Source organism: Marmota marmota, unplaced genomic scaffold (genome assembly GCF_001458135.2).
Source record: "Marmota marmota marmota unplaced genomic scaffold, marMar, whole genome shotgun sequence".
Classification (NCBI taxonomy): domain Eukaryota; kingdom Metazoa; phylum Chordata; class Mammalia; order Rodentia; family Sciuridae; genus Marmota; species Marmota marmota.
This window is the reverse complement of record NW_026000051.1, coordinates 5872633-5891843: the sequence shown is the minus strand read 5'-3', so window position 1 is coordinate 5891843 and position 19211 is coordinate 5872633. Positions and strand designations below refer to the sequence as shown.

General features: G+C 37.2%; 1 protein-coding gene across 9 annotated transcripts in view; it reads right to left on the bottom strand.

Annotated features, from left to right (window-relative positions):
- The window catches only part of Mapkap1 (MAPK associated protein 1), a 231631-nt gene that overhangs the window by 173466 nt on the left and 38954 nt on the right, over positions 1-19211 (bottom strand). For 8 of the 9 annotated variants that reach the window (XM_015497581.2, XM_015497584.2, XM_048813043.1 and 5 more), the window contains one exon: positions 10350-10498. In XM_015497581.2, the coding sequence (XP_015353067.1) occupies positions 10350-10498 (149 nt within the window). Of the gene's footprint in view, positions 1-2280; positions 2304-10349; positions 10499-19211 lie in introns of those variants that run through there. The other variant, XM_048813045.1, reaches the window with a different exon arrangement.

Sequence of the window (19211 nt, the reverse complement as noted above, 5' to 3'; positions counted from 1 at the left end):
TGAAATTTTATCACAGCTATTGCTATTCATAAATCTTATATCTATTTTAATTCAATCTGGCCCTAGCCTCTGAGTCGCTGCACCACAATTTGATTACTATAACCATACTTTTTAACTGCTGTCAGGAAAGACAGCGCCTTATACAAACATCTGCCGGAACACATGCCTGCGTTCTCCAGCACCAGCCTTAAATCACGCTCTGGTGATGAATCTTTATCTGACACTAATACTTTTTAACTTCATACAGACAATTAAAATGAATTGTAGCTAAATGCACATATAACAAATCAATTTAATCTTTGGTTGCACAGTAGCATATTTTGCAAATTTCCTAAACTTACTTTCTTACATGTATCTTTGTCTAGGTGTTAAAACTTCGATTTAACAGAAAGGAATAGAGATATTAATAAAACACAGCTCTTGTGATACTGCCATGTAGCTATAAGCCTCAAGAATAATGACATTTAAAATTCATCACTGCCATTTAAAAAAATGTCTGCATTTATGTGTAGAGAGTGTCATTCTGAGCTTCATTATAAGAGTGACCAAATCTCTCTCTAGGAATTAGTAGAACAAAAATTCAGATAAATACATGGAAGATAAGAAGCTGGTTTGGATCAGAACTATTCATTCATCTATTGCTCACTGCTGCCTCCATAGTCCTGGAATCTTCTATATTGATCTCTAGTACAATACCTATCACATGCAGTTTACAGTTTGGTGTTCATGAGTCTGTTCCTCTGCTCAGTCAGGTCACCTGAAGTCACAAACCACTGCCACAGTCCTCAGCACTGGGGACAATCCTGCATGTGACTTGTGCTTCCTCTACTTGTTGGCTATATGGCTAGTCTTGTCTTTTGAGTTCCTCCCGGGCAGTTAGCCACATCTAATTTATCAGATCTACTATGCAGTAAATGTTTAGAATGAGCCAACACAATGTGGGTGTTGAGGAAACGATTTGATGGATGGAAGGATGGATGTGTAAGAATTTATTCACATTACATACTGTAAAGATCAATAGAAATTAACTTTTGTGGGGAATACACAAGATTCTATATGTAAAGCATTCCTCTTTCCCAATACCAATCTTGTTCTTTTTTACATGTTGGGAAAGTGAGATTATAGATGCAGTAACTTAAACAACCCACACAACTGACAATAAGTTCTAAACCAGTCTGGTAGATTTCTAGTTCACTGGTAAAGGAAAACCATTTGTTTGTAAATTCTGAAAAAATTTCAAATATTAACAATGTTTTTGTTTTCTTCATAAAAACGACTATAAGAGAGTATAGGAAAGACAGGTATGGTGCTGGAATAAGGAAAAAAGCACTAAACACCAGCTCTGTCACATACTAGTGAGGTATCCTTGAGCAAATCACTTACCCTCTGCTTCCTCATCTGTAAAACGGAAATACATAACCCATATCACAATTTTGTTATGAGAATTAAAATAAAGTGGCAGTATATACTTAACAGGATTAACTCTTCAAGAGTTCAAGTTTTCCATCTATAACCCTTCTATCTGTCACTGCTGTCAATCACCTACTTGATCACAAAACTATGGAACCTTAAAACTACAGGAATTAAGCCAAATTCTTCATTCTAAATATTCAGAAACTAAGGCTCATAGATGGGAGATGACATGTCCCAGCTCCCAAGGGAAGAATGGCATAATCAGGTTGAACGCTCACTATTCCATGTATGTATTTCTTATAACACATGGCCTTCTAGTCCTGGAAATCAGGTTTCTATTTTGTGCATAGGAATGTCACAATGAAAATTAAAATCTCTAAAACTGGACACCTGGGTTCTCTGTCCAGCTAGGTGATCCTAGGTTGTCACCAGTTTTCTCTGGATCAGGGTCTTCAAGATAGTAATTGGGGCCTCAATCTTCAAGAAGTAGAAGAAAATCTCTGTACTGAAAAGCATGCAGGGTAAGGCACTCCAGGATGAGGCACAGCATAAAATCCCACCATCTGGAGGTCTCACCACACCCACATGGGCTTCTCCTAGGCATTTCCTAGAACCTCAATGCTTCGTGTTCATTCCCAGCAGATTTCCTATACCATTAGCTAATTAATTAATTGGTCTCACTATCCTCACAAACCCTTTTTAAGTACACTCTGTTCAGCAGAGTCCCTGGGAGCTTTACAAAACACAAATCTGAGAAGCTGGGGTGTAGCTCAGCTATAGAGCACTTGCCTAGTACACTCAAGGCCCTGTATTCCATCCCCAGCTCCATAAAACACACACATGCAAACACAAATCTGCTAACCTCACCTCTCCAGTTGAACTTATTCAGGACTTCTCAATGCTCTTAGGTTAAAAAGAACACTTCTCCCAGCCATACTGGTCAGGTCCTGGAACTTCACCGTGATCTACCCCACCCGTAGGGCACCAGTCCCACAGCCTTCTTTCTGTTCCTGTAAATTGCCAAGCTTCCCCTTGCCTCAGGCCCTCTGTACATCATTTCTCTTCACTCTTCACTGAGCCAGCTCTTACTCATCCTTGAGTTTGCAGGTCAAGAGTCACCTTCACAGGAATACAAGCCTGAGCCTCCCAGAAAAGGACAAAGGCCCCTACAATGATGCTGTTAAGGTACCAAGTACCTCTCCTGTGCTCTGCTGTAGCTGTATTATGACTTGAATTTGACATTTCATTTGGTAACTATTTATGTTCCATTTATTTCCCACTAGGGAATAAGTTCCATGAGGTTAGAAACCTTCCATGAGGTCAGAAACCATCTTGCTCATCACTTCATCCAGCACTTACTTATTAAATAGTATCTGATGCACAGGAGGCCTTCACTAAAGATGAATTAAGTGGCTAGTATTATGGTAAAAAGAAGGGAAAATGACAGACTCGCAGCACTGGCCATGTACTCAGCATTTTACAGCGGACGCCTTTCCCATCTTCATTAAATCCTCAACATCTTTTTTTGGAGATAGGATCTTGCTAAATTGCTGAGGCTAACCTTGAACTCATGATTCTCCTCTTCAGCCTCCAGAGTAGCTGAAATTACATGTACATGATACTGTGCCTGGCTCCTCAAAACATTTTATGGTTATCATTAACCTCATTTTATACGCATAAAAACAGGCTCAAAGAGACAAAGTTATTTGCCTAATATCACAAAATAAGTAACTGGCAAAGTTAGAATTTTAATCTAACCTGATAAACATTTTCTTCCCACTGCAAAATTCTGCCATATTTGAAAAAACTTTAAAACAGCAGTGAATTCTACCCCTAGTGAAAACTTTTGGAAGATGGCTTATAACCAAAGACTGGCAAGGCTCAAAACAAACTATGGAAATGGCAACTAGAGAGAAAGCTCAAAGTGAAACAAGCTAGCTTTAAGAATTCAGCACTGAACTGGGGTGTAGCTCAGTGGAAGAGTGCTTAGAATGCACAAGGTCTAGCACCCATCCCCAGCACCACCAAAAGGAAAAGGGGAAAGAAAAATAATCATAATAATTCAGCATAGAGTATCAGAGTAGGACGCTAAAACATTTTCTTCTGTTGTAAGACATCTGTTTAACTCGTTTTGAATACAATACAGACAGAAATCTCAAGGTCTTCCCTTGGAATTTTCAGTATAATGTCAAGCAACAGAAAGAGCAGAGTATGAATAAAATGGTAAAGGGCAAATAATCTCATTAAAAATATATTTAATGAATTTGATCCATTAGTACACAACTCCCCTTTTAGATGTTGTGCAAAAGGGTAGTGAATAGCTGATATCTTCTTTTAGGAATAGAATAAAGAAAACCGGCTTATGAAAGGAAAATTAGCAAATCATATGCACAGATAAGTAGCCAAGATAACTTGCTAGGAAAGTACTCCACCACTGAGCTACAACCCCAGCCCCAAAACTGAGTCTTAGGTAGCCAACTTTATGCTCAGTCTCTGGGATTGGGAGAGGAAAGCATGACAGCTGGGCAGGTGGAGAAGAAAGGCCAGAAGGTCCTTAGGCTCAAGGCCACTGCCCCAGCTCAGGCAGCAATAAGCAACAGTGTTGGAGAGTAACACAGCCAACACTTTTTAGCCCAGGCTGTAATTTTTTGAAAAGAGATTCTGAAGTAAAAGTAGCTTAATATAGTAGAAGGAATCATTCCCATGATAATGGCAAATTTTCCAAGTTCATATAAGGGGCATTTTCCTCTAAGGGTATTTTTTTTTTTTTAAATGATTTCAATTCACTGACCTTTTCTAAGTTTCTAACACTTCTTAGTGGCTTTATGCTTTTCTGCAAAGTTTTAAGCAACTTCTTTGAAGAGAGCTATTTAATGCCAATGATTGTAGAAAACATTTGTTCATAATTATCTAGACATAGAATGGAACAATGCTGAAACAAGAGCAGCATGCAAAAATGTATTTAAGGACTATCATCCCAAAATGCTGCTAAAAGCTATTAACCAGTATGTGTTAATTGCCACAGCATTCATATTAATTTTCACTTCAGGCTCGACATTGTGGAATATTTCCCCTGATACATTTTAAACAAAGTTTAATTTAAGGAACTGCTTCTATCAACACTTATGAAAATTAACAGCCAAGCAATTAGCACTCATGAATTATCCCTTCCCCCATACTCTCTGCAGTTTCCCTGTTAAAACAGTTTCTAACAGAGAAGTGGTTACTTTCTAACAAGTTAACACAATCGAAGTCACAGTTGTCTACATGAACCAGAACTGGTTCTGCTTTATTAAGTACTTGTCAAGGCAAACATTCCCTTATATTTATAGTTTCCCTTGTACTTAGCTTAGTCAAATAGGTAAGATATTTAAATTTTATTAGCAATTGCCTTCTCAACTGATGTTTAAAAAATAACCACTGAAATAAATAAAAATAAAAGTAAAACGGCATTAGACTCCTGAACTTCTTATGCTCTGTTCTACACTATAGGGTGCTAAACACCTTGTTTAGGTTCCTCTCACCAAATCCCTTCAAGAACATAAAGAAGCACACCGATGCCTCCCCTGGAGAAAGAGACAGAGTGCTTCCTGTGCACTGCATGTCCTGCTACAGAGGCCTCACAGCTTTTAATCCTCAGGAGGAAGATACGCCATCATGCTTTCATTCTGTTGTAAGGACTGGAGCTGGTAGTGGAGGAAAAATACCTTTTCCTTCTATCTCGCTGAGTTCTTGGCTGGGTCCTTTGTAACAAGAAACAGATTAATAACAGAAAAGCATCCAAATTTATTCAATATAAATTTTACATAATATGGAGCCTTCATAAGGAAATGAAGATCCCAAGAAATAGTTTAACTTGAGCGTTTTTATTCTAGGTATGATGAAAAATAGAAAGTCATTGGAAAATATGACAAAAGGCATGAGATTCCTCTTAGCATCCTCCACCTTCAGAGGTATGGAGGCTCCCTTCCTCAGGCGCAAGCAAACACCCATCTCATGAAGGTGTGGTGACCTGCTTCAGAGGAAAAAAGCTTCAGGGGAAGGTCAAATAGTTCTTCCTGCCATTTCTCAAATTCCTTCAGCTTATAATAGTCAATATCCCAAAGTGCCATATTTTGGGGTAATGTACCTTAAACCCTAGACTAAGCTTCATGAGATTAAGTAACTAGCCTGCAGGCTCACTGAAAATGGCATCTTCAGGATGCAAATCAAGGTCTTCCGTATAGAATAAGTCACGTTATTAACTACACTATTAAATTATACTGCGTCTCACTGTGGAGTCGCTTTATGCTAGCATTATCCTATTTGATGGTCTCATCTCCCTAATGAGGTCATCCTTCACAGAGGTAAAGAAACAGATCAAAAAGAAGAAAAAAAATTGAGATGATACAACTTATAAACAGTACCATCTCTAAATAAGTGTATTTATTGACAGGAAATGGGTACTTGAACTTCTCATGATCTAATACTGATATTAGTATTTGCAAACTCTGTTTGACCAGAAGAGTAATGCTATGCTAGCAAAAGTTTCTCAAGCAGGGTTATGAGGATATAGCTCAGTTGGTAGAGTGCCTACCTCGCATGCACAAGGCCCCGAGTTCAATCCCCAGCACCACAAAAATAAAAGCTTCTCAAGCAAGAGCTAAGGCATGAAAGGGCAAGACTTAGAGTCACCTCTTCAAAGGGTGGAGGAACAATGGAACAATCCACATATCCTGGGGCACTTAGGGCTAGTGCTGCATGTTTCCTGGCTGTCAACCCAGCCGAGCCCTCATATCCTCAGAGCAATTCCCAAACATGACCATAATTTCCCACATACAGTGAAATCAGAAAGACTGGTGGGGGAAGTTTTTTGAGGTCTTGTTTTGCTATTCAGAGGTCCCGTTTTCAACTGCACCAAAGAAAACAGGCAGATGACTAAAGGCCTCATTTTGCCTCATCTGACCCAAGCATCCCTTGCAGTAGGCCTTGGACTTCTTTCAAATGTTCAGTAAACAGACTTAATCCAAGGATCTAGAATAAGTCACAGACAACACCATCATTTGCCAAAGAAATAACAGAAACACAATAATAAGCCTAACCAAAAAAACCCTGTATGGGGCTTGGGTGATAGCTCTGTGGTAGAGCGCTCGCCTCGCACGTTCAAAGCCCTGGGTTCGATCCTCAGCACCACATAAAAATAAATAAATAAAAAGTTATTAAAAAATTAAAAACAAAAACAAAAAAACCCTGCAAAACTGCAATAAAGAATAGGCCTCGGTGCCTTGCATGCACAAGGCCCTGGGTTCAATCCCCAGCACCCAAAAAAAAAAAAGCCTCGGTACAGCTTTTCCCTTTCAATTTCATGTCTTAAAAATTATTAACTAACACACAGAAAATTATAAATTATTAACCACCTACAGAAACCAAAAATTACTTGAATATATTTGCTTTGATTTAGCACAAAAGTTGAGAAAGTTGCTTACCCTTAGACTCATTAAAACCAACAATCCAGTTTTCACAAACTGTTAAGGACACTAGATGTGGCTGCTTTAACTGCAATTGTAAAGCCATACCAAAAGCAAAATCCTTTTTTCAAATCTAACGACAGCTTAGTTTTAAGGAGGATTTCACAGCAGCTAGTCTCTTGAGGAAATACATAATTAAGTAGTTTTTTAGCATATTTAATTAGACCCCAAACTCTTCCCTGTTCCCTTCTCTCCCCAATTATGTACTATTTACCCAAGAGACCTAGGCAACTCAGTTAATTATGTAAATAAGGCCAGCATTATTCCCAAGAAAAGCATTGTGAATATTTGTAGGGGAAAAAAAAACTCTACGTATTTCAGTGGCTTTAACAAATCTTTGTAGGAAAAAAAAATTTGATGCATTTGTATGTGTATATGTATATATATGCATCAAAATGCATGGAAAACCCTTACATTTGAGGGAAAAGGCATATAGTGCCAATGACAAGATGGTGAATCATTAAAACAAGACACTTATTTCATTTCTTAAATATGAGCTGAATAAAAATAAAATAATTTTAAGTTACAACAGTAACAAAAATTTAGTGCTAAACGTCAGATGATTTATGAGCAGAATCAATCTGGATATTATTAAAGTCGACTCACATAGAAAAGGCTTTATTATCAAGGGGTTGACATGATCTTAACTCTAGAGGCAGCCATGCTGCTGTTATAACTACTACAATCCCATTATTATGCAATCACAAAATGCTAATTTGATCATTTTGAGGTGTTATTTGAATAGTCATCTTAATTTCTAGGTTACAAAAAGGCTTGACTCAAGTATAATTCTCTATTAATCATTGAGATGTCATTGAATATCATATTGATGCATTTCACAAAGATAAAGAAAGACTAATTTAATATGTACAGTATAATATCCTTCAAACATTAGCCACTTTCATTACATATCTGCCAAATGCATCAATATTAAATAATAGATGAGAGCAAGGGTTTAATTGTATTTTAGCAATTGTAATATGTAGGATAATAATAAAATACCATCACATCATAAGATAGACTTATCAATATATAAATCTTTTTTAATCAATGTGTAACAGTGACTGCTCCGTGCTTACATCCATTGTAGATTACAAAAGGGCCAACTATGACAAAAGCAGAATCTTAAGTGCAAACACACACCTAATAAAAACAATTCCTTGTGACTAAGGAAATGGCTTCATTTTGAAAAATTTCTCCCTGGCACTTCAAAAGTTAGAACATGGGATACCAAATAAAGTTAACAACCTTCTCATGAATCCAAACCTCGGTAAAATAATAAAATCTAATGGCATAAGAGAAATTCTAGTATGTAATATTTTTAAAGGTCTACGCTACTTTCTTGGTATGAAAGCATTATCACACATTATCATTCCAGCAATTTCATCCTTCCATAGTAAGATGGTATCAGGCAATGGAAGCAAATAAATTCCAGCAGTGTCTCCTAATCCCAACAAACAACTTCTCACCTATCTGAATGAATGAATTATAATATATGTTTTTTAAATCCTCTGCAGTCCAACTAGCCATTTCCTGAGGCTGACATTCTTCTTCCTGGAGTAGTTCCTTCGCTCCCCACATTCCACAGGACAGGAGCAGGAAGTATAGGCAGGCAAAAAAGAAGCTTCACAGTAATACAATCTACATTTTACTAAAAGTGCTTTCAGATGTTTTCTGGAGGAAACTCCTAGGCACATAAGGATCTTTATGGTATTTATATGTTTGTTTCTAGCTCTTGCTCCTCCTCTACAAACTAACAACTTCACCATGCAGGCTTATTTCAACCTATAGAAACAGGCTGAAACATCTGAGGTAAAATGTTTCAAGAGAAAATCTCTCTGCTCAAATTAGACTACCCACAGAACTGCCATGTGAATAAGAAAAATGCAAACATAAGCAAAAATGTGTTTATTAATTGCAGTAGTGCTTTAAAAAAGACAAATTGTACACAACTCCAGGCAACAAGTTATCATTCAAGCACCCCCACACCACTGCCAGGCAGCAAACAAAAATGGCAATAAATACAAAAATCAATTGCTACTGTCTCTTGAAAAAGGCCCCACTCAGCTCAGCACAGGGGTACAGAATAGCAGGGAATGGGGTGAGGAGCAGGGCACTGCACACGGAACTAGGGTCCACCTGCTACAGTGGCCATTTTTCTAAGAGGAAAATAACATACTTTATTTTTTAACAGCAAGTTGATAGAATGAATAGGTAGAAAAAAAATAAAGTCAGATTCCAAAGCAGGTGCCAAACAAAACCCTTACCCTGTGAAATACTGAAATAGCCTAGAAATCTGAAAGGAAGCTCAAAACTTCAACAATTTCTGCATAATGAACAATCAGACAAAACAATGCAAATTGCCTCCCAGAACCACTTTCAAGCTTCCAAACTTAATTAGACCTTGATTAATCACAATCCAACTAGCCCAAACCTCAAGAATACTTAGGAGATAAAACAAATTTATACACACACATATTCCTCCCTCTCTAAAATATACGTGTGTGCCAGGCATTGTGGTGCATATCTGTAATCCCACAATTTGGGAAGCTGAGCCAGGAGGATTGAAAGTTTAAAAAAGACAAATTGTACACAACTCCAGGCAACTTAGTAGTTGTATACAACTCCAGGAAACTTAGTAGCCAGCCTCAGAAACTTAGTAGCCCCTGTCTCAAAAATAGATAGATAGATAGACAGACAGATAGATAAGCAAGCAAGCTGGGGATGTAGCTCAGTGGTAGAGCGCCTCCAAGTTCAATTCCCAGTATTACAAAAAAAGAAAGAAGATGTAAGTCAGGTGCATGGTGCACACCTGTAATTCCAGTGACTGGGGAGGCTGGGGCAGGAGGATTGCAAGTTCGAGGTCAGTGTGGAAAACTGAGCAAGACACTGTCTCAAAATTTTTTTAAAATAATAAAATAAAAGGGCCAAGGATGTAAATCAGTGCTACATCACCCTTTGGTTAAACCATTGATACCAAAAATAAAAGATAAAATATGTACGTGTATATGTGAAGGTGTGTACTGGGAAGGATTAAAACAGTCCTGAGACATCTATATAGATATATAGAGAAGAATCTCAGGACTATTATGTTTTTGTTTTGTGTTTTTTAATTTCTTAGTTGTCAATGAACTTTATTTATTTATATGCAATGATGAGAATCAAACCCAGTACTCACACATGCCAGACAAGCATTCTGCCACTGAGCCACAACCCCAGCCCAGGGCTATTATGTTTTAATCCTCCCAAATACATTATGGTGGAATCAACATTAAGCCCAAATTCTTACCTTTCTATGTCTATGATCTTAGAATCTGTGACATTTTATAATCACTGAGGGATTTTTGAAACCCTAAATCTAGAAAAATAACAACTCCATTCAATGGTACTTCTATATTTAAAGGGACAAAGTTTCATTGTTTTGCTTACCTTGCCGTCAAATTTGGAATATTCATTAAAGGGATTATTCAGCTGCAAAGGGCACTGCTCCAGGCGTACAGATAATATGGACTGCTTTCCAGAACTTGGAGGCTTCTCTTTGAGGGATTTTTTTTCAAACAGTGACTTTAACTCCTGGGCTGTGATACAAAAGAAAGATAAAAACATCTTTGTGATTATACACAGAGAAACAGCTTGTCCATCTTCCCTACAAAGTCTTCCTTGGGCTCCTAAGGAGGGGACAACGGGGGACACGTTCTGGTCGGATGTATGTGGAAAGCCACACATATATTCCATGTTTGGACAGGAAAGTCAGAACACTCAAAACATGCAGACCAGGACTGTCAATTTAGAAGGCCTAAGGTTTAAGGAAGGGGGCTGAGTCAAACAAAGCAACAGAACAGTCATCCTGTAAGAAAAGCATTCACAGCTAGGATACAAAGCTTTGTCCTGGCTTTGCCACCAATGGTAAACAATGTGATACTAGACAATTCACTAAACCTCTTCAGGTTGGTCAAACAGATAATCCTGAAGATCTCTCCTGGCTCTAATGCTATGTGATCTTAGAATTCTAGTTCTTCAAGATCAGGATCCACATCTTAACTCTTAAAATGACACCCAGCACAAAATCTGGATGACAAAGATGAAGAAAAGAGAGAAAGGACATTTGTAATTAGCACATATTGTGCAAGCCAATGTATCTTATTTAATCCTCATAACAAGCCTGTAAGGTAGATCCTTGCATTATGTCAATTTTCTCAATGTGGAGACAAATTAGAATAGTTTGATGAGCTGTAGGCTAGTAAGTAGCAGAGCTGGGATTTGCATTCAACTGAAGCTCTTTATCAACTAAGTACTATAGAACAAATCAGATCCTCAATAAGTTTTGTTGCATGAATGATGATTGAATAAAATATTATTAAATCATAATTTTCAACTCTTATTCATTAGTGAATCAAGACAAGTCAGTTCTGAATCTACTCCAACATCATTTAATTCTCTAAAGTAATTTGAATATTGATCAAGGTGGTAGTTAGATGGTAAGTACACAGAGGTCCTTATACTTACACATTTTGTCCATGTTAGAAACCATCAATACTTAAAACTTTATCAATTAATTAATTAATATATGTATAGATGCATTATAGTATTAAGAATTGATCCCAAGGGCACTCTATCACTAAGCTACAACCTCATTCCTTTTTGTTTTGAGACAGGGTCTTGCTAAGTTGTCAAGACTGGGAGATCCTCTGCCACAGCCTCCTGAATCGCTGAGATTATAAGCCTGTGCCATGGCTCCTGGATACTTAAAACTTTTTCAATAAAGTAATCTCAGATTTTCAAATCTGCATGTTCAACCCTATTTCATTCCTGAGTACAATCAAAGTAAACCAAGAGAAATCAACACAATTGTGAAACAGTCATTTAGAACTTTTTAAAAGTGTAACTCAACTATCCTTCTAACAGTCTGCTGAGGCAAATTCATCTAATGACTCACTGCAGATAAAAGTAGCAAATCAGAAGAAAAATACAGTAACACTCTCCCTCACCTTATATAAGAGAAACATTTCAAGACCCTCAGTGGATACCTGAACTCACTAAGGTACATATAGTACCAGACCCTGTATCAATAATCATGTACCACACAACATTTCTAGTCAACAATGGACTGCATGTACATGCACAATGGTGGTTCCATAAGATTGTATCACCTTGCAACATAGCCATCTTAGTTTAGGTAAGTACATTCTATGATGTTCACCTAAGAAAAAATGATCTAACAACAAATTTCTCAGAATGTATCTCAGAAGGTTAAAAAAAATGACTCTACTATGTTTTTCCCTATACACACATACCTCTAATAAAGTTTAACTTATAAATTAGGCATACTAGGACCAACCACATTTAACTAATGATAATTTAGAAGACCTAGGGTTTAAGGAAGGAGGTTGTAATAAATTATTTAAAACTCGTGAATTATTTCTAGAATTTTCCATTTAACGTTTTCAGATCAAGGTTACTACTGGTAACTGAAACCATAGAAAGCAAAACTGTGGACAAGGAGGGATTACCATAACTCTTTTTTAAAATGTGATCTTGCTGAGCGTGGTGATGAATGCCTGTAATCCCAGCAGCTCAGGAGTCTGAGGCAAGAGGATTGAGAGTTCAAAGACAGCCTCAGCAAAAGCAATGCACTAAGCAATTCAGTGAGACTCTGTCTAAAAAACAAAAAAATACAAAACATACAAAACAGGGCTGGGGATGTGGCTCAGTGGTTGAACCCCTGCCACCTCCCCCCAAAAATTGATACTTGACTATTCAATTCCGAATTCTGAATATATGAGCACAATTAGTATATTAAATGCATATCTGAAAAGGTTTTAGATCACAAGTAGATTAAAGTGATATTTTAAATATTGGAAGTACTTTTCTACCTGTAAAACTAATAACAATTTTACACCTACATTTGAGGGTAAAAAATGACCTTTTATTAAACATCTACAATGGTGCTGAGGGCCATTGCTAAGTAAGAATGACCCAGGTCATTTGCAGTGACATTGCATGTAAGGTGACCTTGCTCAAGGACCAGGGCGGATCCGAGTTTAGGGCGGATTGGGGTTTAGGACAATCCCGGTTTAGAGGTGTATCCTGCTGCCTCAGGCGCGCCTGCTCCTTGAGTTCTCTCGGGATTGAGAGAGTATTTGGGATTTTGCCCAGAACGTGGATTTCCCCCAGAACGTGTGTAGAGTGCCGGTGTGGGTTCGGGAATAAAGAATTGCTGTTTGAATCTACAAAGCTGTGAGTGGCTCGTGATTTTGTGCCCAGCCAGACTGCGGCACAATGACAGGAAAAATACTATGGGTTTTCTGACCTTCATTTTCACAGAACCTAGGGCTCCATGAAGAAACTGAGGTACAGAAAACAGGGAAGGGACACAACCACTGTCAGGAGGTTAGGTGTAAGGTGATGCTATACCAACTCTTCCATTCTCAGGCTATTCACTTGGACTGCTCTCTTCAACCTCTAACAACTCCTCCCTCCTTCTCCCTTGAGAATGACCAAGGAGAATTTTGCTTGCTCCTACCTGGCCTCTTCCCGACTTTGCCCCTATTACCACAGGAGAACTGCCTGTGCCTCTCTCAAGCCAGCTCCTCCCCTGAACACTTGCCTACACAAAGACATCACTCCAGCAATTCTCTTCTATCTTTCTTCCATTGTCAATTTTCCCTCTCACTGGTTTAGTCACATGAAGACACAAAAATACTAGAAGCACTGCTGCTCATTAAAAAACAAAACCCTGGCTGGTGTGCAGCTCATGGGTAAAGCACTTGCCTAGCATGAGCCAGGCCACAACCACAAAAAAAAAAACCCTCCTCTATCCCCAACTCCCCCAATTTCAATTAATACCCTATTTTGGGCTAGGGGCTGTAGCTTGACGGCAGAGCGCTTGCCTAGCATGCGTGAAGCACTGGGATCAATCCTCAGCATCACATAAAAATGAACAAACAAAACAAAGGCATGTTGTCCATTTACAACTACAAAAAAAATTTTTTTTTAAAATTTTTTTCTCATAATGGTGGTCTATATTCCTGCTATCCAATCTTTCTCAGGCCATTTACTCAATCCACTCCCATCAGGTATCAGGCCATACCACTCAACAACAGTTTTCAGAAGGGTCACCAATGATCCCCTTGTTGCTAAATCTATCAATTTTTGCTCTCCACCTCACAAGACCTCTTGGCAGCATTTGACACTGTTCCCCACTCCCTCCTTTTTAAACCCTTTTTTCACTTGCTTCCCAGGACTCCAAACTGGCTCTCTCAGGCTACTCCTCCCAGTGCCGGTGCTGATTCCTTTCTGGGCCCCCTGGATCACTGACATTCCCCAGGGCTCCATGCCTGATTTCTTCTAAGTCCCACAACCAAGGTGATCTTCTTCAACCTTGTGTTTTTAAATACCATATACAAAAGGGAAACTAAATTGTGGCAGTGTAAATTAGAACAGTGTAAATTCCTCTGGGGAATAGAGATTATAAAGGGCACCAGGGAACTTGTGAGACAACAGAATTGCTCTATACTTGACTAGGATGTTAGTCACACAGGTGTACATGTTTGTTAAAAGTCACTGAAATGTATATTTAATATCTGTACACTTCACAATATGTAAAACATACCTTAAAAGAGGAAATAAATAAAAACCTAAGTAAACATTCTTTACATGCTGGTGACTCTCACATGATTATTTCTAGCCCTAAACACTCCCTAAAATTACACACTCACATACGCAACTTTCTACTTGATACCTCACTTGAGTGTCCACTAGGAATCTCAAACTTTGCATGTCCATAACCAAACTCTCAATCTTCTTCAACCCTACCCCTCCTCCAATCTCCCCTTTCTCAGTTAAGGATAATTCAATCCTGTTAGGCCAAAAACAAATTGTTCTGCTTCTTTCTCATAGCCTACATCCTACCCATCAGCAAATTCTCCAAAAGATAGAGCCACTTCTATAGCTACCAAACCTGAACTATTACATTCACATTCAAACTGGCCTATCTCTGCCCTTACCTCCCCCATGTGTTCCCCATTTCTTCCTATATAATGTAAGTCTTTTAATATATAGGCTACATTGAGCTAGAAATATAGCTTGTTTAGCATGTACAAGCCTGGGTTCAATTCCCAGTACCACAAAACAAAAAGGCTACAAACTTCAGAATAAAAAAAATTTTTTTTATAAGTTTGACCATGTAATAATAAAACACTTTAGTATAAGAAAAAAAAAAGTTAAAATAAAAATTATAAACTAGGAAAGAATAAAGATTAACATTCCTAATAAATAGATTCTTAAAGTAGAAAAGGTACTGATCAACAGCTATAGAAAAATAAATAAGAAATATGAAATGTCCACAGAAAGAGAAATGTAAATGGATCTTATCCCATTAAAATCTAAGTTTTGGGGGCTGGAGTTGTGGCTTAGTGGTAGAGCGCTTGCCTAGTATGTGTTGAGGCACTGGGTTGAATCCTTAGTACACATAAAAATAAATAAAATAAAGGTACTGTGTTTATCTACAACTAAAAAAAAAAAGTTTTTAATTTAAAAAAAAAGACCTAAATTTTTAATTCAATATAGGATAATGGGACATAATAGATTAAACAAATGGAAAGATCCTGAACCATACTGATAATAAAAAATATGCAAATTAAAACTATCTTATATTATAGCTATCAGATGACAAAAATCTAAAAGTTTGAGGCTATGAAGACATAGACACTATATACAATATGAGTACACATACAAAATGGCAAAACCCCTATGAAAGGGAATTTGGCAATATCAAGGGGAAAAAAACACATCTACAGTTACCCTTGACCTAATAATATCTTCAAATTCTAATCTTAGATGACATTGGCAAAACAAAACAGATATGCACAAGGCTATTCACTGTAGTGCTGTCTGCAAAAGCCTAAAAACAATCAAATATCCCTCAACAGGGACTGGCTGACTAAACTATAATTTCCATATCATGGAATACTATGCAGCTATAAAATGGAATGAAGCTGATCTCTAGAAATTGCTCCAGAATAATCCTTAGAATGTGCTACTGATTTAAAAAAAAAAACTTGGAGCACAATGTGTGTATAGTATGCTACCTTTAACTAAAAAGAGGGGGATATGAATATATGTAGTTTGGTTTTTAAGTATTTTCTATTATTTTATTTTTTATTATTATTATTATTATTATTATTATTATTATTATTATTATTATTTAGTTGCAGTTGGACACATACCTTTACTTTTATTTTTATGTGGTGGAGGATCAAACCCAGGGCCTCCCATGCGCTAGGCAAGCGCTCTACCTAGCGTTCTACCGCTGAGCCACACCCCAGCCCCTATATGTAGTTTTTAAGTGAACAGAAAAGCCATAACCTTTTAAAAATAGCTATCTATAAGAAGAGTGAAGAGAACAAAAAGTGAAGCTAGACTGCTCTAAATTTTTTTGTACCAGGGATTGAACCCAGAGGTGCTCAACCACTGAGCCACCCACTACCCAGCCCTTTTTATGTTGGGGTGTGTGTGTGTGTGTGTGTTTTTAAGAGAGAGAGAAAGAGAGAATTTTTTTAGTATTTATTTATTATTATTTTTTTTTTTTTAGTTTTTCGGCGGACACAACATCTTTGTTTGTATGTGGTGCTGAGGATCGAACCCGGGCCGCACGCATGCCAGGCGAGAGCGCCACCACTTGAGCCACATCCCCAGCCCCTGTTGGTGTGTTTTTAATTTTGAGACCAGGACTCAATAAGTTGCTTAGGGCCTTGCTAAGTTGCTGAGGCTGACTGTGAATTTGAGATCCTCCTGCCTCAGCCTCCCGAGTCACTGGGATTATAGGCATGTGTTGCCACACCCAGCTGTTTTATATATTTTATTTTGGAATCAGGTAAATGTCACATATAATTATAAAATAAAGTTCAATTTCTAAAAACAAAAGCAAATTAAATGAACCTAAGTGTAGTATTGAGCTGGCAGTTTAACTATAAAGGGAGGAAGTAAGTAACTTTATCACACAGTAATTTGACTATACATTTCCTAATACCGAATATCCAAAGGAGCAAAACAAAACAAAACCCCTTGAAATCTTCTTAATAATCATATTACTGGCAAAATGTTGATATTTCTATTTTGGATCCAAGATTTCCAGTTTAAAAGAAAAGATACAGAAACATACCATTAAAAAGTAACTATTCTGTGATTATAAAATTGCATTGGTATTACCAGAATCAACTAACAGCATATTTGTTCTTTAACAAAACTTTTCTGAGATCTGCCCACTAAAAAGGGTTACAAGGAAAAAACTAACCCAGTAAGCATTCCTCTAGTTCAGGTTGTAGTCTCTAAAAGCCATTTACCACTTAAAAGAATCAAAATTCCTTGGACAAATGGCTGATTCCAAACTCAGGGAAGGAAATGTGTAGAATGAGCCTCGAACAGCTTGTCATATAATAAAGCAAGGAAGCTATGAAGGATTATTAGTGTTGTTAAACAAGACCTAGAGGCCAATATGAAGGGAGGACTCATACAAAAAGACAACCTCAACATCAAAAAAGAATAATAAATGTAATGAACTGAAAAATACCAAATATGCTTTAAAAACCTAAAGTTCATAATGATACAATACAAAGGGAAAAAACTTCATTGGTCATTCATATAGGATGCTAGGGAATAAACAGGTAATTCTGAAAACTGTTAACAGGAAAAAAATCCAACATTTATCCTAACTTTCTTACAGGGACTATGTCTGAGGATAACCAAATAACATATTAAGGAAAATATTTCTTTACATGAAAACTAGATAATAAATGAAGAAAGAGTGATAAAATTAGAAATCACTATTTTGCAGCTTCTAATGAAATACTGCATCAGGTAATGCCCATGAATGGCCACTAAAACCATTAGGTGAAAAGCTGAATAGAGTAACTTAATAACACACAAACAATATCTGATTCCACCATCCATATTAACATCACAAAAAAGATAGGATGACATTCCATGTCTCCAAGTGAGATATAAAATAAACTAAAGAATAGCATGCAATAAATATTCTTAACAAAAATAGAACTTCAGAAAGAACAAGGTTCTGCAGTTAACTTCCAGTTCATAGAAAATAAAGAAACATATTAAATGAGACCATGGGGATACAATTACCATAATACATAGGTAGAAAATTCTAAGGGCAAATGGCCCAGCTTCTTCAACAAATAAATTTCAAGAAAAAAAAACCTGAAAGAGAATCTACAGATTAAAAAGGAAATGAGATACATTAACCAAAAGTATAGTTTGTGGGTGGACCTTTACTCTAAACCTGAACCAACCAACGAGGAAAAAAAAATTATTTTTTTAGATAATCAGGAAATGTGAACAGAGACTGGATATTTGATAATATTAAAGAAATTGGCAAGGCATGATGGCACATACCAGTAAGCCCAGGTGGGAGGCTGGGGCAAAGGGATCCAAGTTGGAGGCCAGCCTGGACAACTTTTGAGACCCTGTCTCAAAATAACTTTTGTAAAGGGTCTTAGTCTTAGTGATAGGGCACCTGCCTAGCATGTGCAAGGCCTATATCACAAAAGGAAGAAGCTACAAAAGAAATTGTTTCTTTATAAGATCGTATCATGTATAGTTTTATATATTATTCTGAGGAGAGCTTGGAGAAATACAGCTGTCATGAAGGGCACAATAGAGAAAATGGCATAATGACCCCCCACACTCATCACCCAGCTTCAAAAATTATCAACACAAAGCTGCTTTTGTTTCATTTGTACAATCTACTACATGCCTCTCCTTAAATATTTTAAGCAAATCCTGGCTATCATATAATTTTATACCTAGATACTTCTGTATTTTTAATATACAACAAAACTCCAGAGAGCAAAGGCCAGAGAAATGGTGAAAGCCCCTCCCCTCTAGGTGAAGGGGCTCAGCCCTTCACGAGGAAAGCTGTACTTCTCCAAGCTCTCCTTGAAATAAGATTTTTTTCAAAACAAGCTTCCTATTATTTGCAAAATAAGTGAAAGTATGCAACAAATATATGCTTGGAAAAATAGCCTACAAATTTAATCATCATATTTAAGGGAAAGCACATACTATGAAGATGAGGAATATGAGAATGGATATTAGAACTAGTAAGGGTTCGGTGAGTGGTTAGATACAAAACATATGTATGATAACAACAGATTTTCTTTTATTTTTTATTATTATTTTTGTGTGTGTGCTATGCTGGTGACAGGACCCAGGGCCTCACACGTGGTAAACAAGTGCTTTACCATTGAGCTACACTCTCAGCCAAAGCATCAGATT